The sequence below is a fragment of the Triticum aestivum genome, chromosome 5B (genome assembly GCF_018294505.1).
Source record: "Triticum aestivum cultivar Chinese Spring chromosome 5B, IWGSC CS RefSeq v2.1, whole genome shotgun sequence".
Classification (NCBI taxonomy): domain Eukaryota; kingdom Viridiplantae; phylum Streptophyta; class Magnoliopsida; order Poales; family Poaceae; genus Triticum; species Triticum aestivum.
Window position 1 is genome coordinate 650,208,049 of NC_057807.1, and position 20,918 is coordinate 650,228,966.

The 20,918-nt window shown below is 43.5% G+C and overlaps 2 protein-coding genes and 1 non-coding gene across 5 annotated transcripts; all 3 read left to right on the forward strand.

Annotated features, from left to right (window-relative positions):
• Positions 1-203: 203 nt before the first annotated feature.
• LOC123113899 (magnesium-chelatase subunit ChlD, chloroplastic) lies at positions 204-7,379 on the forward strand. Its single transcript, XM_044535216.1, has 15 exons — positions 204-494; positions 868-1,046; positions 1,167-1,251; positions 1,332-1,648; positions 1,736-1,859; positions 2,721-2,813; positions 4,424-4,519; positions 4,807-4,971; positions 5,054-5,251; positions 5,533-5,688; positions 5,874-5,981; positions 6,161-6,295; positions 6,378-6,539; positions 6,644-6,764; positions 7,011-7,379. Exons 1-15 carry the CDS (start codon positions 231-233, stop codon positions 7,091-7,093), a joined length of 2,286 nt encoding a protein of 761 aa, XP_044391151.1. The 5' UTR covers positions 204-230; the 3' UTR covers positions 7,094-7,379.
• Positions 7,380-7,926: 547 nt separating this feature from the next.
• LOC123113900 (uncharacterized) lies at positions 7,927-14,008 on the forward strand. Of its 3 annotated transcripts, XM_044535217.1 has the most exons (10): positions 7,927-8,068; positions 8,207-8,305; positions 8,632-8,775; positions 9,276-10,373; positions 10,482-11,340; positions 11,451-11,698; positions 11,890-11,996; positions 12,615-12,762; positions 12,991-13,143; positions 13,551-14,008. In XM_044535217.1, exons 1-10 carry the CDS (start codon positions 8,030-8,032, stop codon positions 13,686-13,688), a joined length of 3,033 nt encoding a protein of 1,010 aa, XP_044391152.1. In that variant the 5' UTR covers positions 7,927-8,029; the 3' UTR covers positions 13,689-14,008. The 3 variants fall into 3 exon arrangements, with proteins under 3 accessions (XP_044391152.1, XP_044391153.1, XP_044391154.1); XM_044535218.1 differs by lacking the exon at positions 8,207-8,305 and having other exon boundaries at positions 7,973-8,068; XM_044535219.1 differs by lacking the exons at positions 7,927-8,068; positions 8,207-8,305 and adding an exon at positions 8,520-8,543.
• Positions 14,009-14,648: 640 nt separating this feature from the next.
• Positions 14,649-14,721, forward strand: TRNAE-CUC (transfer RNA glutamic acid (anticodon CUC)). The gene has a single exon. It is a non-coding gene; the product is annotated as a tRNA-Glu (tRNA).
• The last annotated feature ends 6,197 nt before the right edge of the window (positions 14,722-20,918 follow it).

A 20,918-nucleotide genomic window follows, 5' to 3' on the forward strand; every position in this document is an offset into this window, starting at 1 on the left:
AGGATCTATCCGAGGAGCGGAAATGAGCTGGAAAAACCCACGGTGGTTGACCAGAGCACATAAAAGGTAGGTAAATGGTGTTCTGCAAGCTATTACATCCTGCCGTTTCCGATCGGACGGCTGTGCATCTCCGAGCGAGAACCACGCGCCCGAGATGCGTGCGATGCGGATCCCCGGGAAAACCAGATAATAAACGATAAGCGCTCCCACGCCCACACTCCCCAGTCCCCATGGCTGCCATGGCCACCGCCCTCTCCGCCTCCCTCCCGCACCTCCCGCCCCGCCGCCTCCCCTCGTCTCCCGCCGCCGCGGTATCCCTCGCCCCCCGCGGCATCCGGCGTCGAGAGGCTCCTCCTCGCCTCGCGGCCGTCGCCTCGGCCTCCGAGGTCCTCGACTCCACCAACGGCGCCGTTCCCGCGCCCACGAGCCCCGCGCCGTCGGGGCAGCAGCAGTACGGCCGGGAGTACTTCCCGCTGGCCGCCGTCGTCGGGCAGGTGAGAAGATTTCCTTCGGCCGATTATTGCTGCCCTGGGCGCCGCTGATTGACTGATTGGGTGGTGGGATTGGTCGCAGCATTTCCCCGAGCTGGTTAGCCGCATTAGGTCGTTCTGGTCGAGAACTTATGCCATTTCAACCACAATGTAGAAGTAGCAGAAGCCAACACGCGCAAATTACATGATTTAGAGTTGTTCGTGGAAAATGGCATGCAATTTGTTATGATTTAATCTCAGTAAGGCTTTCTGGAGCTGGAAAATGCGGTAGCCAATCAATCGCCTGCAAGCTGTAGTTTTCCTCCCATGGTTTCCTGCATTGCTGTGTGAACTCTACTTTGTTGTAATCTGTGTATAATTTCATGTGGCTACCCAGGATGCAATTAAAACTTCTCTGCTGCTTGGGGCGATTGACCGTGAGGTTGGAGGCATTGCCATCTCCGGGAAGCGTGGGACGGCAAAGACGGTGATGGCCCGCGGCTTGCACGCTATGCTTCCGCCAATCGAAGTGGTTGTTGGCTCAATCGCAAACGCTGACCCCAACATTCCAGAAGAGTACCGACTTCACAATGCCATATCTGAAAATGCTTTGATCATTTCGTCACCTGATGTTCAGCTTCTTCTTGTTTCTTAAACGTTTCATCAGCTTACTTGATTAAGCTCCTCTTATGGTAGATGGGAGGACCATTTGGCTGACCAAGTGCAATATGATGCTGATGGTAATGTCAAATCTGAGATTGTCAAAGCACCTTTTGTGCAGGTAAGGCACACCGATTTAGTGTCATGGTATCTTCCCAGATCGTTGTTAGTTTAATAATGCCGCAGGTTTTCCCATGACAGATTCCACTTGGTGTCACAGAGGACAGGCTCATTGGGTCTGTTGATGTTGAACAATCAGTGAGATCAGGGACTACTGTGTTTCAACCTGGTCTTCTTGCTGAAGCTCACAGAGGTGTCCTTTATGTTGATGAGATAAATCTATTGGACGACGGCATAAGCAATCTGCTTCTGAATGTCTTGACGGAAGGAGTTAATATTGTGGAAAGAGAGGGAATTAGCTTCCGTCATCCATGCAAACCACTTCTAATTGCTACGTACAACCCGGAGGAAGGATCCGTACGTGAACACTTACTTGATCGTATTGCAATTAATTTAAGGTACTTTAGACTTGAAAGATTGCTTTCTTATTTACTTTTATTACCAAATTCATGGTTTGTTCATTGTCATAATGTTTCATTTCGCAGTGCTGACCTTCCATTAAGTTTTGATGACCGCGTGGCAGCCGTCAATATTGCAACCCAATTTCAGGAGTCTAGCAAAGATGTTTTTAAGATGGTGGAAGAGGAAACTGAGGTCGCAAAAACTCAGGTACTATTGAATGACCGAGTTACTGAGATCATTAATTAACAAAGCTGCACTGTACTTGCTTTATCAAACCAGTGTAGGGTGCAAATTCCATTTAGTTTCGGTTTTCGTTTTCCTTTTTGTTGGATACAAAACACCTTCCAAGAGCATTGTATACATTAAATCATTCAGTTACAAAATGTATAGGGTCCACAATTATGTAGCTATCAAACACTCATGATTACAAAGGAGAAAACAGTGCTCATATGAAAAACAAGAAATTACATCCGGCACAAGTGCAACACATGCAAAAACTTAACGTATATTCCTTCATTTTATATAAATCAATTTAGTTTGTGTGAAATAATGAATTTTATAAAATTACCATTTTAAGATGTGTTGATGCATGAGACAATATTAATGTTTTGCATGATCTTGCAACTAAGTAAAGGGCATTGATGGAGTGAATGTGAGAACTTTGTCCTCAAAAGGAGGCATGGTTTATATGTGAAAAAATTGGAAACTCAAATTGTCTTCAGTTGTGAAATCAAGGGACAGATCTCTCTTTTAACTGCATATTATTGAGTAAACAAGGTAGGCATATATTAGACAGGAAACACAAAGGATGCATGTCGCTCATCCAGTTGGCAAATATAGACAGGAAACACAAATTATGAATAATATTAGACATGAGCACGTAGATTGACCACATGACTTCCACTATATACAACTTTTATCATTTGTTTTGAAGTATGCAAAATCTCAAGTCAAGACTAAAAGGGTAAAAAAAAAACAGCTAGCTTATATGTAGTGACAAGGTAGTATTTGAGTTAAAATCTGTGTTATGTACTGCGCGTCTCACAATGATTATACATGGTCACTCAGATAATTTTGGCAAGAGAATATCTGAAGGATGTTGCTATCAGCACAGAGCAGCTCAAATATCTTGTCATGGAAGCTATACGGGGTGGTTGTCAGGTTAGTTGACTTGTTGAAGCTTGGTCTTCGTCCAGCCAATGAGCTTCCTTTGAGGCATTGAGCCAACTGTTTGTAGAATCAATGTTGTTTTGTATTATGCGCAGTACTACCAGCTGCAGATAACAGTCAACATATTTAGCCATGATTGGCATAATTGGAAACATGGATACCTTCTATAGTTTGACATCATTATTCAAGGTCTTCGGTGAATCTTTTCTCTATATATGTACATCAAATGTAACTGGATAGACTAATCAACCCATTTTCAAGTGCTCCAAACTATTTGAGCTTTTGGCAACAAAGCCAAGGTTACTGATTTTTTTAACCTTGTCTCAGTAAAGTCGACCCCATTTCCTGTTGTTACCTCCAGTTGCAACATGCCACCTGGGCTATTTCATTGTGCCCGTTTGGTATGTTATAACCTCGTGTGATCAACTTGTTGTACGTCGTAAACGGTGATGTCATTCTACTTCTACTCCTACGCTTTTATTTTTGTTTTGTGTGGGTGGGTGGGTGGGTGGGTGGGGGGGGGGGGGCGAAAACAGGAACCTCAGAAACAAATACGGAAATACATATTGCTGGAAATGAATACGGCGCGGACAAGGATATGAAAGTGTGTTTGCTGGAACTAAGAGACACCTTCGATAAAGGGGGCAGCCCGGTGCACGTAGCTCCCTCTTGCGCAGGGTCCGACCACTTTGGGTCTTTTGTACACAGCCTTTCCCCGCATTTCTGCAAGAGGCTGTTTCCAGGGCTCGAACCCGTGACCTGATGGTCACAAGGCAAAAGCTTTACCGCTGCGCCAAGGCTCCCCTTCAAGAGACACCTTCGATGCAAAAGAAAAAAAATCTAAGAGACCCCTTGAATCATGCAGAAAAACACAAACAAATGAACAAACTTGTTCAGTTACTAAGATGACTATAATATTATGATATACCATGGTTTATCATCAATTCATCGTGACAAGTTCTCAATATAAGCGAGTAACACATTGAAAATAAAAATACAACAGTAACGTGCGGGGAACGGGCGGTGGATGACCAATAGATGGCTGGAGGACACTGCCGACACCATCGTGTCGTGCCAGCGATGAAGCCCGCTTTGGTTGCCCGGGTGCAAGTGCGTGCGAGGAGGCAGCGGCGTATGACCCAATGAGGCAGTGAGTAGGGAAGAACGATTGTGAGATTAAGTTTAGGTGTGTTAAGATTAGGGCTGGGTTGGGCCAGGCCAAAGGTATATGGGCTTTTGCCTGTTGGAATGGGCTAGATATATGAAAAATGTAAACGGAACATTCAGCGCCTTTGGATACGAAAATTCCGTCTCCGTATGTGCTCCGCCAGGAAACGTCATTCTGTGTTTGTTTCTGTTTCCATATTTTCCCTACGTTTCCGTTTTTCTGCGGAACTGGTGGAAAGATTCCGCACCATTGTCATCCCTAATCTAGATACTACACACTTACACAGCTATACCTGTTTGATGTCCATCACACCAACGTATTGCTTGTTGAGACAGTTATGCTTATTTATTGTGGTTAGTGCTGAGTTGGAAAGTTAAAATGAATGTGTTTTCATATTTATATATTCATTTCTGAGTCTTGAAACTTGTTGCAGGGGCACCGGGCTGAGCTGTATGCTGCTCGAGTGGCAAAATGTCTTGCTGCTATGGAAGGACGTGAAAAAGTTTTCGCGGAGGACCTTAAGAAAGCTGTTAAGTATTTTTATGCTTGCGGATTCTTCATTAAGTAATGAAGCAACAAACCCCATGGAATTTCAGTTAATTGTTTTCTTCATCTCTTAACTTGACTGTTCCAACTTCCAAATGAAGTTTATTGTGTCTGGTTGTTAAAAATAAACTATAAAGTAGCATGGAAATGTTAGTGCTGGCATAACTCATTTTTTTTCTTTCTTTTGCTATGCTATTTCTGTTTGCATCTGTGTCAAAAATTTGAAGTGTGTTCTACTTAATATTTGACACGCATGGCATCTTCTTGCAGGTAGAGCTAGTTATTCTACCTCGTTCGATCATATCTGATAACCCACAAGAGCAGCAAAACCAACCGCCTCCACCCCCACCTCCACCGCCTCCACAAAATCAAGATAACGCAGAAGATCAAGATGAGAAGGAAGAAGATGAGGAGAAGGATGAGGAGGAAAAGGAGGTTGAATTTTATGATTGAGCAACCCGTACTTGATGCCTATTCATTTGTTTCTTAGAGCTCATTAGTTGTTGTTTTCTGACAGGATGATGATGAAGAAAACGAAAAACAAGATGACCAGATACCCGAGGAGTTCATTTTTGATGCTGAAGGTGGACTAGTAGATGATAAGCTCCTTTTCTTTGCTCAGCAAGCACAAAGAAAAAAAGGAAAGGCTGGACGAGCAAAAAATGTCATATTCTCAGAAGACAGGGGCCGATACATAAAGCCTATGCTTCCAAAGGTCTTAAGTTTTACCTCGTCAACGCTGCAACTTAGAACACTTGATTGTTCAAACATTCCTGAATCCATGCTCATGTTTGTTTCTTTATTGAAATAATGCTTTGGCACTTCTCCTTATCTAGGTCTGTTTTATTGCTTTTTGAATGCCTCCAATGCCTTCCGGTCTTTTCCATTAATTTTACTGATATAGCAGATACCTTCCTTTGTATATCACTCCTACGTTATTGCTTGGGTACCCTTTCTCACCAAATTGGCTCATCTAAACAGTTCATTCTGATGTAGGGTCCAGTCAGGAGGTTAGCTGTTGACGCGACACTTCGAGCAGCTGCACCATACCAAAAACTGCGGAGAGAGAAAAGTCTTGACAAGACAAGAAAAGTTTTTGTTGAAAAGACTGACATGAGAGCCAAGAGAATGGCTCGAAAAGCCGGTGCTCTGGTCTGTCTGTCTCTCTGTCTCTGTCTCTGTCTCTATGTCTCTGTCTCTGTCTCTCTCTCTCCACATTTGCTTGTGCAATTTCATGGGAATCTGTATATTAAGCCAGCCATGTTTTATGTATGTGGCAAACCTGATTTTTCTTACCGCGAGACTTCACAACTCTGTTTGTACTTATTTCATGACAGGTCATATTTGTTGTGGATGCTAGTGGCAGCATGGCTCTGAACCGCATGCAGAATGCCAAAGGTGCAGCATTGAAGTTGCTTGCAGAAAGTTACACAAGCAGAGATCAGGTACTATTGAAATGTAAAAGTTTAGCATTAGAATTTGTTACTATCCTTTTTTAGTGGTTAGCATTTGTTACTTGTTGCATACCTTGTAAGCCACCTTCATTTGTGCTCCCCCTTTGGGTAATCATCGTTATATGGACAGTTTGTGCACTAACTTTAGCTTCCATTTTGGCATCCCTCAGGTTGCAATTATTCCCTTCCGTGGAGACTATGCTGAGGTTCTGCTTCCACCATCAAGATCCATTGCAATGGCTCGCAAGCGTCTTGAAAAGCTACCATGTGGTGGCGGTTCTCCTTTAGCTCATGGCCTGAGTACAGTAAGAACCAAGAACTGCGTTGAATTCTTCTGTAGTGCCAGGACATCTATAATCTGGATAACATTATGGATTCTACTTCAAGGCTGTCAGAGTGGGATTGAACGCTGAAAAGAGTGGCGACGTTGGGCGTATCATGATCGTTGCAATCACCGATGGAAGAGCTAATGTATCACTGAAGAAATCCAATGACCCAGAAGCTGCCGCTGCTTCAGACGCACCAAGACCATCTACTCAAGAATTGAAGGTACCACTCTTGTCCTAACACCAAACAATGTATCCTTGGGCCATCATTTTGAAGTTTCCTGCTGTGTTCAAAAGGCACTGAAGAACTTGTTTCCTCTTTGCAAGGATGAGATACTTGATGTGTCTGCAAAAATATTCAAGGCAGGAATGTCGCTTCTCGTCATCGATACCGAGAACAAGTTTGTATCTACGGGATTCGCCAAGGAAATCGCAAGGGTTGCCCAAGGTATTCTCAACACTTCAATTACACTACTCTCCATCTGAAACCTGTAGGAAACCATGCCTGTTCTTGTTTCGATTTTTTTAATGCATTTTCATGGTATGAGGTAATATGAGTGGAGTCCGAGGAACCTTGTCACCACTTAAAAAGATAGACCTGCCATCTTCATCACTAATTATAAACACCGACATACCGTAAATTAGTTATCTGCGCAACCTTCCATGAACACAGCTTCTTTCCTTGCTGTGCCAGGGAAATACTACTACCTGCCAAACGCTTCGGACGCCGTGATTTCGGCCGCCACCAAGACCGCGCTGGCGGATTTGAAGAGCTAGAGAGCGATCTCGGAGCATCGATCAGCACCCGCCCAACCATTGTTTGTACCGTCTGATGATAAATTTGTGCAGCTGTCCTTCGTTGTTTCTGTAACCTTTTTGGGACGTGCGTTTCAGCTCTTATGACCCAATTTTGTGTAGGTTTTCTCGTCTTCTTTCTTTCTCTTTTACCAGCACCAGCAGAGCTGAAGTCCGAGCATAACTTTCTGTAAATGTCGGAATTCTCCCACTGGCTCTTCGATAATTGGCCCTGTAAATCTATTGCTGTTAATTTTCGAGGCAGAAATGCGCTGCTGTTGGGTGTCACTAAATAATATTTCTTCAGTTTTGTAAAGCATACTAACTGATATTCTTTATAAAATTATGCAAAGAAAATTACCACCGGTGACGGCACGGTCGAAACATATGATGCGTTTAAATTTTTTTTGATGTTTGATGCGTTTACCCAAAAAAAATTGATGCTGTTGAGTATCACGGAATAATATTTCCTTTTTAAAAGCAAAAATAAGTTTTTTTAGGTAAATTAAAGGAAAAAGTAAGTGTGGGAAGGAAATTGTTACCTTTGGCAGAGCGTGGTTGACAACAGTAACATTTTTTTTACGCAACGTTAATAAGAGTAACAAATTTCCAACAAAAGGCTGTGGTCAAAAAAAAATTCCAACAAAAGGCACCCTAAAATAGATCCATCAGAAGATGACGGCCCAGGCCCATACCTCGGGGGCACCAGGCCGGGCCCACCTGTCAGACGGTGCGGCGGGAAGAAAAGACCTTTGCTGCCACATTATGGCGCGAACCGCTGCGGTGACCGGTGGCGGGAGACGGAGGAGAGAGAGGCTTATCAAGCAAGCCAGATTTAGTAGAGAGAAAACCAGAGGACCCCCCCCCCCCTCGTGGCGGCGCCCAGGCCCAGCCGCAGCCGGCGACTGCCCCGCCGCCATGTCGACCTGCGCCTACCACTCGCCGTGCTTCTCTGAGGTAACCCCCCCCCCCCCCCCTCCTCTCTCTCTCTCTCTCTCTCTCTCTCGGTTGGGACTTGGGAGGTGGGGAGATGTGAACTGCGGGGATGCGCCCTCCCTCTTCTGACGCCCTTTTGCGCTTCTTCGAGTTCTTCAGGATAATGCGTGGCTCCCGCAGTGGCTTCAGCCGCATCGGCAGCCGACGGCCGGCGAGCACCCAAGAGACAGCGCCGGCGTGTCGTCGCCGCCTTGTGAGGTGATTTTCTATTTGGTGGTAACCCTGTCCCTGTAGGCTCCGAGTGTCTGTCCTTTGATTTCTCAAATGCTTGCAAGAGCCTTGCTATATTCAGTCGAGCGTGTTGCGGAAAGGGGGGAAAGCCCGGTTCAATTTTATTTTTTTGCCTGACCATTCCACCTTATCGACAACAACTGAAACTGGAGATTGGTCATTCGTAGGAAATGGCATAAGATTGAATTGGATCTGGATGCATCTGGTGTGTTTGTGCATATTTATCCATATATGTTTCTCGGTGCACTGTCTGTTCTGATCTGATGCGATGTGTTCTCTTCACTGAACTGCAGAACTGTGTGTTTATTCTGGACCCTGCACAAGAGCAACGGAGTTGTCGGAATGCCACGGTAAACGCTGGCAGTTACGGCGGGTTCCGTCTGCATTTGTCGGGAGACGAGGATACACCTGCTGCAAGTACTCCAACAGGCAGAGAGGTAGGCTAAGATTCTTGATACTAATCACTGAAGTTTGATCACAACTTAGGTTTTTGTCATTCTGTTGGATCAAATAAATCAGAGGATGGTAGTACATGTACCTGTAGCCTTTAATGATTCAATCCTGCATAAGAGTTATGACTCTGTGGGTTTCTTCTTTGCTCCGAGTTACATTATTTGTTCCAGGGATGCACACTTGTACAGTGTACTTACTTTTGTTCCTTCAGTAATCTTCCATTGAATGTGGAAAGAATAAAATTGTAGGTTCAGTATGCCATTTTCATCTTGCCTATTGTTATGGTTTTAATGGGCTTCTAACTTTGTGCATGTGTTTTCATTTTCAATCACCTTGATGGATTGCATTATGAGCAAACAAGTTAGTACAGTAGCAAACATAGGCTTGAAACAGCCAAAATAATTGGCTCTTTCCTCTGCTGCACAAACATAATCTTCTTCTTGTCGTGTGCTGTTATAACATAGGTTGAGTATTTTCCCTCCAGGTACTGCCTTTCTCTCTGCACCTTTCTTCAGAAAGTGCAGCACAACTCTCCTCAGTTCAAGCCAATGTTAGCCCTCAGATTCTAAACTCTGGTGCATGCAAAGGACCGTTGAAGGGCTCTTATGTTGATGGTCAAGTACAAGAGATCAAAGCTGTACAAGAGGCTAAAAGCCTTAAGGATGATAAACAACTAGAAGTCCGCAGAGTGGCTAGCAAGGATATCTCCTCAGTTCAAGCCAATGTTAGCCCACAGATTATAAATTCTGGTACATGCAAAGGACCATTAAAGGACTCTTATGTTGATGGTCAGGCACAAGAGATCAAAGCTGCGCAAGAGGCTAAAGGCCTTAAGGATGATACACAACAAGGAGTCCGTAGAGTTTCTAGCAAGGATGTCACTAAACCACTTGGTGCAAGAAAACATCAACCATCTGGTGGAAAAGTTGATGTTCAGAAGCTCCGTAAGGCAGATGCTAATGATGCGGTTGAGCTATCTATTGCTGCCTCTGAGGCTATGGTTATTGCAGAAATGATACTTGATGATTGCCAGCCTGATAAGTTGACTGCAGCTGCCCTTGAAGCTGCTCTGCGTGTAAAGGAAGCTCGGAAACAGTGTTTTCTTGAGGAAACAGAACATGATAGTGGATCCTTTCAAAATGGTCTGGATGAGAGCGATTGGCTTGCAGAATTGGATGAGATCGAAATGCTTGATGTATTTGAAGATGTTGGCCTGTGTACTGTTCAAACTGCTTGTTCATCTCAAGGCCACAACACAACTAACATGAAACAGAGCATCTCTCAGCCTAGCTGTGCCCCACATGATGTAGACATTTGTTCTTCCGAGGAGCAAAATAAAGAATGGCGCAGCCAAGATGATTGTACCAGTGACCATGTACCTGATTCTTTGGCAGAGAACATTTCTGCTGGTACGCTAGTAAAAGAATCAAGTCCAGGATGTGTTTCTGTAAAGCAACCAGCTCGAGATAAAGCAATCTCTTGCTCGAGAAATGAGGAAGCTGTTTTCCAGAAGTTGACTCAAAACAACCATGCTTTTACTGAAAACTTGAGGAATCCAGTAAGAGGTGAAAATATCACGAAGGTAAATTTGTTGCCCATGAACATTCTGTTATAACAAACTTAATCAATCCTATGCCTATCTCATTAGCACTCTTCATCTATGTAATTACAATGTAAAATATATTTCCAGGAAGCTGGAAGAATTGTTGAAGAGACGAAGTTTGGTGGTCGTGCAAGGAAGCATATAAGGACTAGCTTCATTTCTGAGTCAATGGATAGCATGAATGAGTGCTCTCCTGCACCTAGAGCGATATCGACAGAAATGGTTGCCTCTTCAAGAGCATCTTTTCTCCAAAAGAATGAAGGTTTCCATGGAGAGGATCAAAGTGCAGAGTCGTGCCATCAAGTAGTATGTTCAAGCTTATCACCTGAGGATCCTCTCTGTTCATTTGTTCCATGTAGCATATCTTGCAATGAAGTACCCACTAGTCAATCTCCTGAATGCAAACAGAGGAATGAGGAGAACAGTGAACCGGTATATCGCAGGGAATCTCTGAAGAATGACCTAGATGTAGAAGCCGGTCCATCTTCTGTGCCGTTAGATAAGACACCAGAATCTAATCCATGGAGGCGAAGAATACACAGTTCCCTCAGGCCTTTTAGCATGCTAGGACCTATATCAAACATCTCGGGAAGTAGTCTGGCTCATAATGATGTTAATGTGGCAGCTCGTCAGAAGGAGAGAGGCACAACGATACTCTTAAATAAGAAGATACAGCGTATCCGAGCCTCTAATCAGTTCATAGAAAACAATGCTGAAGCTGGAAGCTTGAACGAATTTTCTTTGGTTCAGAAGAAGTCATCTGATGCTCACGATGATAATGAGCATCACAGCAAAGAGCAATATATCCCATCAGAAGTTTTGCCTCAACCCACAACATATTTGAGCGTTGGTAAACGAGGCCTTAAAAGAAAAGGACCCCAATTGTTGAATGCTAAACTTAGTACTAGACAAACCAAGAGCAGAAGGGTTAAATCTCGATTCAGTTGTACGTTCTGGTTTATGATCTCTTATGCTAGATATGTACTATATATCTTGAGTAAATATGTGCACGGTAAGTACATACTTTTGGTGATCCTCACTCTTGTATCTTTGCAGGGTCTGAAAGCAGAGTTGCTGACATGCAGGAGCCCAGGGAATGCACTGGCAAAAAAGAAGCTCTATTTCATGGACTAGAGTTTTTGGTGACTGGATTTCAAAGTCATAAGGAGAAAGAGATTGTGTCTGTAATACGGAAATTTGGAGGTTGTGTTCTTTCAAAAGTGCCACCCTGTCCATTTGATAAAAAAAGCAAGCTTGCAGAGCTTGTGAGGTGGAAGCCTCCTGTAGTTCTTTCCCCTAAAAAGGTTTGTTACACCATTTCCCTTTTGTTTCTTGGTACCATCTCTCGTTCATCATGTATCCTATTATAGTTTAGTATATGATGTAGCCTGTAGGAGAAATTGGTGTAGGGCTGTAGGCTCTCATTTAAAATTGCACATCCATTTTCTTTACTGTGCCAAATTGCACTGTGTCTGATAGGTGTTTGTTGCAACAGGTCTCGACAGCTAAGTTCTTATATGGCTGTGCTACCGATTCCTGGATTTTGAATTCCAATTGGCTTCTTGATTCTCTTCAAGCTGGTTTACTGTTGCAACCTGGAAAGTAAGCAATGACACCTTGCAGCACACCTACCCTGTGAAAGTGGAATTTTAAATTTTATCACATCTTTGTTCGTGAAAGCTTCAGTTTTCATATCTTTCCTGAAGTAGTCGAGGGAAAATTACCGAACACCTTAAAAGTGTATATGCATTTTGAGATCTGTCAAAAGCCCACATGAAGCTTTCTCAATTCGATGCCAAGCTCTTCTAAGAAATGAAAGATATTTCATTTTATGGGCTAAATTATCCGAACTTAAACTCAAGCAACATAGTGTACCTAAGAACTATCCTTTTAAATGGTTATCTTAACACTGACACGATTAATTAGCTTAATTGTTCATACTGTAATTCTGAATATTTCTCATACAACACATGGAAAGTCGATGTAGATGCTTTTAGGTAAGTATATTAGTCCATCTAAGATGAGGTTGCTTTGTAAGAATCCGAGCCGATTGATTCGGGTGTCAAACATACTCAAGGCACTTTGCTGTGAAGATTGTTTATCCTAGCTTTATTTTCAGCAACTAAAAATTCAGCGAGGAACATTTGCTCTGTTGTCCATATGGATTAGGTTAAAATACTTTGTTCTTGATGCTCAATTTTTGATATACCCATTTGCTAGGTATTTAATTCGACAAAGGCATACAGTGGAGATTTCAACATTGGGCCAATCAGTTTACGTAAGAAATAATAAATTGGTATTTCATGGAGTAGGATTCTTGATCCACGGCAAAATCAGCTTCTGTTCAAAATTTTCGAATATTATCAAGGTATGTTGCAAGCCTGGTGAGAAAACATGATGGATGACCTACTAATCAAGCAATATTTTTTAGTGAACTGTAATACATCATATACTATTGTCATAGTTAAGAGGCATTGCCTTAGTTCACTCTTAATTTGATTTATCTGATGTTTTACTACTGATTGTGTCAGATATATACATGACTAGTTTCCTTGTCTACACGATGTGGCCCTTACATTAGATTTGTGTTCCACAGCATGGAGGTGGGCAAGTTTTTGTATCTCTTCAAGGATTAATCCAAAGCTTGAAGGATAAAAGTTGTTCGCGTGGAATCATTCTTGTTGCAAATGAGGCGAGCGCATCACGCCATCTAAGCCATTGTGGTCTGGAGCATGACATAAAAACAGCGGTTAGTTGAATTTTGAATGTAGAAACTTCCATTCCGGATATAGGAAATGACTGAATATAAGCAGCAACTGCTCAGATAGAGTAGACTGTCTTTCAATGCTTGAATACTAGTAGCTCTATAAGTCAGTACAGAGAAGTAACTTGTCACAACATATCTTAATCCATTGTCTACCTCTCGTAAATCAGTCATGTTGTTTCATCTAGACCTTCTATAAAAGTCAACTGATTAGGATCCGAACGGCTTGCTGCCCTGCTGCCAATAAGACATGTTTACTTGATTCACATTATACATGGCCGTATCGCTGTATTTACCATTCAAATGTTTCCCTACGCTTTATCCTATTTTTCTTCCAAGCTGGTGTTTATCATCTCCAGTGCCTCTAATTCTCCTGTATCTCTCTCGTGCAGCCAGCAAGCTGGATCATAGGCAGTCTGTTTTCTGGGAAGCTGATTCACCTGAAGAAAGACCGCTGCGCCCCATTCCGGCGGATTAAGGTGCCATCATTCCAACAGCAGCGTGCATTTGAGATGAGTCAAGAAATATAATTCTTGTCACGAAATGCCTGGAGCACCATCATCGTCCAATTGCAAGCAGAGTTTTCAATGGCATGTTTCTGTCACGAGTTGGATTCGCCTCATCATTTTTTGCAAATACGAGAAAGGTCGAAGCGTCCGTGATGGTGAGGTGGTAGTGGTATACAGCCGCCCACATTTGAAGAATTCCAAGGGCTAAACTATGGAGGCGGATTATGTTAGGCATTCGTCCTTAAGCTATATCGCTCCTGTTATTTTAATCAGGGAACTGTTGTTCATTTCTTGAACACCGTGACATTCACTGGAGATTGTACACTGCTTAGAAATCGGCAGCTGAGCAACTGTTGGGCATGATCAACGGGCTATTCGTCCTGTTTCATTCTATTTAAATCAACAATGCTTTTCTGCAGATGGACTAGTCCAGACTTTTGTATATCAATCTCCTTTCATGTATTTATGAGAATATTGTTTTGTTGTAACTTGTAAATACAATGCTAGAGAAATATTATGGATACACAAAATTGTTGATTTAAATTGTGAATACAGTGCTAGGGTGTGTTTTGGCTTCATTTTGGGGCTGTGTTCCAGTGCTTAGAACTTCAGTGCTATGGCCAGATTGTTCTGTTTTGCGCTGTAAAGTTTCTTTTTAACCTTTCTGGTTCCCTAATGTCCTGACCAAACCCTTTTGGGGGGACTAGTGGGTCGCCCTATGTTACCGGTTTGTCATGATAAATGAAACTGGGAGGTATGCATCGTAATTCAGAAGAAAAAGTTGTTGATTCATAATATTTTACTGCCTATTGCCGCTGTTCAAGTAAATACAGTAAATTTATCTATTTGGACAGAGGAATGCATATGGTTGTATTAACTTTGGCCATGTTTTGATCAACGGGCGTGGCTAGACCATTCTAACCTGACTGAAACTAAAGCCAGCCTACAATATTAGCGCAGCTGTAGCAAGCCTCAACATGATCCGTCGTAGTCTAGGTGGTTAGGATACTCGGCTCTCACCCGAGAGACCCGGGTTCAAGTCCCGGCGACGGAATACCTTTTTTTTTGTTTGTTTTCTCTACGCAAATCGCCACGCATGTGAAATGCGCCGGATTGGGTACATCATTTTTGTGCTGATGGATGGATGGATCTGCACTAACAATATGTGATGAATGATGGCGTCGTGGAATAAGACGGTGTGTTTGCAGGGCGCTTTGATGGGCGAAGGCCGCAAAGCGGGAGGCGGCACCCTCATTGAGCTGCTGAGCAGCCAGCATAATTGCGGTTCGCACGGGGCACTCGTGCCTTGCACAATCATTACCCTCTTCTCGCCCCCTATATGCCATTATGATGATGCAATGTGTTGCCCACATATGCACAATACACATCAGTGGAGTGCACACACTCTTCCTTCACATCTCTCCTTGTTTTGTCCACGTCTAATGTTCGTAAATGAACACTAATTCTCTTTTTTCTTTTCTTGCTGTGGAACATCTCCCTGCTTTGTCCACATCAGTAGAAAATTCCTCTGATTTCATTACAACTGCCAACGGAAAGAGCGACTGAAGCAAATGAGGGCCGTAGTTTTTTTTTGAGGGGGTAGGCAGTAAATTGAGGTGACCATAGCATGATATCATCGGTTCCACGGGTGGGTGGATTCGGGGGTAAGACGTGTCATCATTCATTCATGTCGTCAACTTCTTACCTTGCAAATCGTGTATTCATTGTCATCGACGGTGACACCTGGAATGATGTAGACCGCCGTCAAAGATCCCCCTTTTCTCCCAATATCGGTTGTATTGTTCGTTATGACATAAAAATATATAAGAGGAAAATTCGAAAATAAACTATATGTAAGAGAAAATTCGTTTGCAGCCAAATCGCCATGGATGTCGGTTTATAGGAAGTTGGTGGCATATGATAAAATCGACCAAGGATAAAAATACCTGGATGGAGAACTCATCAAAGAAGAACAAAATATCTATTTTTTTACATTAGAGATCTAATTTAAACTAAAGATAAAGGCTCCTTGCTCACTCAACAACAATGGCAATGCTAAAGAAGGGGCGAGAGGGCTGGCACCAGACGACGGAGGGGTTGTCCTCTAGTATAGCATAATCCCCACTTCTTTTTAGCGAGGGCTGGAGTAGATACCTTTTTGGTTAGACAAATAAATTTAGCTGGACACATCATGATACCGTCAAATCCATGGGGTGGATGGAAGTGAGAGTAAGACGTATCATCCTCCGTCCATCTCGTCCACTCCTTACTGTGCAAACCGTGTATTCATTTTCATCGATGGTGACACCGGGAATGAAGTGGACCATCAAAGATCCCTCTTCTCTCCCAATATTGGTAGTATTGTTCGCTACAATATAAAAATATACAAGAGAAAAGGTCAAAATAAAAATATAAGAGAAAATTTGTTTGCAGCCAACTTGCAACGGATGTTGGTTTCTAGGAAGTTGGTGATATATGATAAAATTAGCCAAGGATAAAAATACCCCGGCGGAGAACGCATAAGAGAAGAACAAAAAATCTAAAAAGGATGAAATTAGAGATCTAAAATTACACTAAAAATAAAGGCTCCTTGCCTACTAAAGAACAATGAGAACGCTCGAGAAGAGGCAGGAGGGACCGACACCGAACAATTGAGGGATTGTCCACTAGTAGCATAATGTCCACTTCTTTCCAGCAATGGTGAGATTAGATACTTTTTCGGTTAGATAGTAAATTTAGGTGAATGTAGCATGATATCATCAAATCCACATGTGGATGGGTGTGAGAGTAAGACGTATCATAATCCATCCATGTCGTCAACTCCTTACCTTGCAAATCGTGTATTCACTGTCATCGATGGTGACACTGGGAATGAAGTTCACCGTCAAAGATCTCTCTTTTCTCCCCATATTGGTTGTGTTATTCATTATCGCATGAAAATATATAAGGGAAAATTTGCTTGCAGCAAGACTAGCCATGGATGTCGGTTTCCAGGATGTCAGAACTATCATAAAATCAGCCAAGGACAAAAATACCCAGATGAAGAACTCAACATAGAAGAACAGGGGACCAATCTACTCCCTCCATTCCGAGCGAGGGAGTAGAAATTAATAATTGAAATTAGAGATATAAATTTACACTAAAGACAAAGGGTCACGGGAGAAGAGGCGAGAGGGATCGGCACCGGACAACGAAGGGGTTCTCCTCTAGTAGCATGACCCTCACTTCTTTTTGGCGAGGGCTAGAGTAGATATAATACAATGGTAATGTCACCTGTCAATGTTTTATTCAACTCATTACTGCAGAAACGGCTATAGCAGCCATCTTACCCATGTCGATACAAAACACTCTTCCTTTCACATCTCTTTGTTTTGTCCACATCTAATGTTCATAAGGAACACTAATTCATTTATTGCTTATAAGAATTCTTCTATCTACTTTTTGGAGAAAAACCTCTGGGGTGCTTACAATTGCCAACTGAAAGAGAAATTGAAGTACATGAGAGCCCTAGCTTTTTTAGGCAGTAAATTGGGCCCTGTCACTGGTAAGGGTTCCTGCATTTAGCGACCGAGCATGCTTACACCTTTGACTATGTTTGAAATGCTTCGCTACCAATTGGGTTCCATGTCCGTTCGACGATGACAAAAATGGAGGGAAACAATGGAAGGAGCTTAAGCCCCTCTCCAATAATCTAAAATATATATTATACACCTCATATTAATCAAAGTTTTTGTTTTATAATTGACATCTTTTTCTATCAAAAGGGACTAAGATCTACAGTTCCACGATCAGCAGAATACATCAAACAATGGCCATGCAAAAAATTCAAATGATTTTTTGTCCAGATTAACTTCGACAAATACCACGATTCCACGAACCATGTAACATACACTCAATGCAACTTAATTAGCTCAATGGTTTGGTTCGTTGTACTCAGTGAGATTCACCACGCATCCCTACCGTTTACAAACTTGTGCCCCCATACTATTTTTCATGTAATCCCATCCATCAAGGGAGGTTAGGGACAAATAGGCAAACAACTACGTTGATATGTATGCGTTCTAGGGTTTGAAAGACATAAGGCAACAAGGAGGCGGCCAACTTTTCTCACCGACTTATCGGCACTGCCACAAGTCCCTCTGCCTTTCACCAGCCGCCACAGTAGCGAGAGGATGGGGGAACCTCAGATCTATGTGTCTGGTCTGTGTCTTGTCGGGCAATTGAGTTTTTTCGTCGCTGCTGAAGTTGGGGCAGTGGCAACAATGTGAATAGTGGTTCATCGGCTTTTCGTATGTCATTGGCCTTCCTAGGAGTGGCGTTGATGAGTCGGAGATGGGTGTCAATCGCCGAGCACTCGGTCTGGCGTGATTAGCATTTATCTCTGGTGACGACATGCAGAGTGATACATCTCCATCGTATCTATTTTTCCAAACACTTTTGCCCTTGTTTTGGACTCTAACTTGCATGATTTGAATGGAACTAACCCGGACTGACGATGTTTTCAGTAGAATTGCCATGGTGTTATTTTTGTGTAGAAATAAAAGTTCTCGGAATGGCCTGAAACTTCATGGAGAATATTTTTGGAATTAATAAAAAATACTGGCGAAAGAATCAAGACCAGGGGGGCCACACCCTGTCCATGAGGGTGGGGGCGCGCCCTACCCCCCTGGGCGCGCCCCCTGCCTCGTGGGCCCCCTGAGGCTCCACCGACCTCAACTCCAACTCTATATATTCACGTTCGGGGAGAAAAAAAATCAAGGATAAGGATTCATCGCATTTTACGATACGGAGCCGCCGCCAAGACCTAATCTCTCTCGGGAGGGCTGATCTGGAGTCCGTTCGGGGCTCCGGAGAGGGGAATCCGTCGCCGTTGTCATCATCAACCATCCTCCATCACTAATTTCATGATGCTCACCACCGTGCGTGAGTAATTCCATCGTAGGCTTGCTGGATAGTGATGGGTTGGATGAGATTTACCATGTAATCGAGTTAGTTTTGTTAGGGTTTGATCCCTAGTATCCATTATGTTCTAAGATTGATGTTGCTATGACTTTGCCATGCTTAATGCTTGTCACTAAGGCCTGAGTGCCATGATTTCAGATCTGAACCTATTATGTTTTCATGAATATATGTGGGTTCTTGATCCTATCTTGCAAGTCAATAGTCACCTACTATGTGTTATGATCCGGCAACCCCGAAGTGACAATAATCGGGACCACTCCCGGTGATGACCATAGTTTGAGGAGTTCATGTATTCACTAAGTGTTAATGCTTTGGTCCGGTACTCTATTAAAAGGAGGCCTTAATATCCCTTAGTTTCCAAGAGGACCCCGCTGCCACGGGAGGATAGGACAAAAGATGTCATGCAAGTTCTTTTCCATAAGCACGTATGACTATATTCGGAATACATGCCTACATTGCATTGATGAATTGGAGCTAGTTCTGTGTCACCCTATGTTATAACTATTGCATGAGGAAACGCATCCGACATAATTATCCGTCACTGATCCAATGCCTATGAGCTCTTCACATATTGATCTTTGCTTAGTTACTTTACCGTTGCCACTGTTATAATTACTACAAAACTGCTACTATTACTTTTGCTACCGTTACCGTTACTTCCATATTACTTTGCTACTAAATACTTTGCTGCAGATATTAAGTCTTTCAGGTGTGGTTAAATTGATAACTCAACTGCTAATACTTGAGAATTTCTTTGGCTCCCCTTGTGTTGAATCAATAAATTTGGGTTGAATACTCTACCCCCGAAAACTGTTGCGATCCCCTATACTTGTGGGTTATCACAGAGCGGATGATGTTGCCGCATGTTTTTGTTCTCCAACTCCATTCCCGTCTGTTGAAGCCAACTAAATACGATTCATCGGGGAACTTGTGAGGTTTGTTCCCTCTTTTGTGTTTGTTCCTTTTCGCAAAAAAAAACAAGGGCGGTTGACAATCACGATTACCAGCATCGGTTCATGATCCAACAGTAATCATCATAGGATTGTGCACGTAGCTGGTTGCCTAGATGGGATTCCCACAAGGCAGTTTACCAGATTCAGGCCCTCACCGTCGAGGTAAAACCCTACTCTTTCTTTGATGTAATAATGGTGGACTAGCCTCGTATGAGAACTAGGGTTTTGTGTACAATGGTGAGATCACAAGGATCATGTAGGCATGAGATGATTTATCGAGAGAAGACCCTAGCCATGCCTTTGATAGGGGGGCAGAGCTAGGGTTTACATGACTCCCTGGTCGGTGCAATCTAGCCTAATCTCGTGGGATACTCCTAGCTAGATCTCGGCCGTGATACTCTTGTGCACCAAGTTGAATTTTGAGGGGCTTTACACCGGCGGCGGAGTGTCATGGGGACCAAACCGGGCCATGGCCTGTCCTTGTCTCTGGCTTTCTCTCTAGACTTGTTACAAAAATTTCCCAAGAACCACCGATGGCCTAGTGAGCAAGTAACCGGCCCGTCCTTCAATATGCTTGACGCTCCGCGACTGGCTTACACGAAGTTGATGATCAGTCCCTGTGTGCGCCATTGGTCAGGTTGTGGGCTTGGGCCGCCCTGTGGCCCAATGAGCCGACTGCCGGCCTACGAGTACACCCAGGGGCCTGCCATCATCAACCAGTGTGGTATTTTCTCAAAAAGAAAATAAATCAACCAGTGTAAACCAAATACCCTGGTATTAATACCAATCCTTAATTTGGATTTCAACTAAACTTGTTAATACAAGCATGATCTGGCGACTGGTCACGCAAGGAAAACCCGGGACGCACTTTTCTCTTCTCCATAGACAGAGAACTACTTGGGTTTCACTTTCATCCAACTGGCTAGTTGAAGTGGTAGTGCAACAACGCGGCAAGACAAGGCAAACATTCCCCCGGAGTGTGAGCTAGCGTACGCTGTTGCACCGGAGTCAAACGGTCGATCCGGACGGATCGCCATCACCGCCACGGCCGTATCCCGTCGGAGCGCGACGGCCGGCGCAAGGTCGGCACCATCGCAGCCGTCCAACCGCCCCCGCCGGGACATCTCTACCACTCTAGGCCATCGGCCATCATCCCGTCATCCCTAGCTCACAGGGCTCGTACAGGCACAGCCCTCTATCTCTGACGGGTCAACAAGCGGGCCCACCGGCCACTCACTCACCTCACGTCGCCCCGTCTCTCTCTAACATTCCCCCCTCTCTCTCTATCTCTATCCACCCACATGCGCTCTCCCTCTCTCCTCGAAGCCCCGTTTAT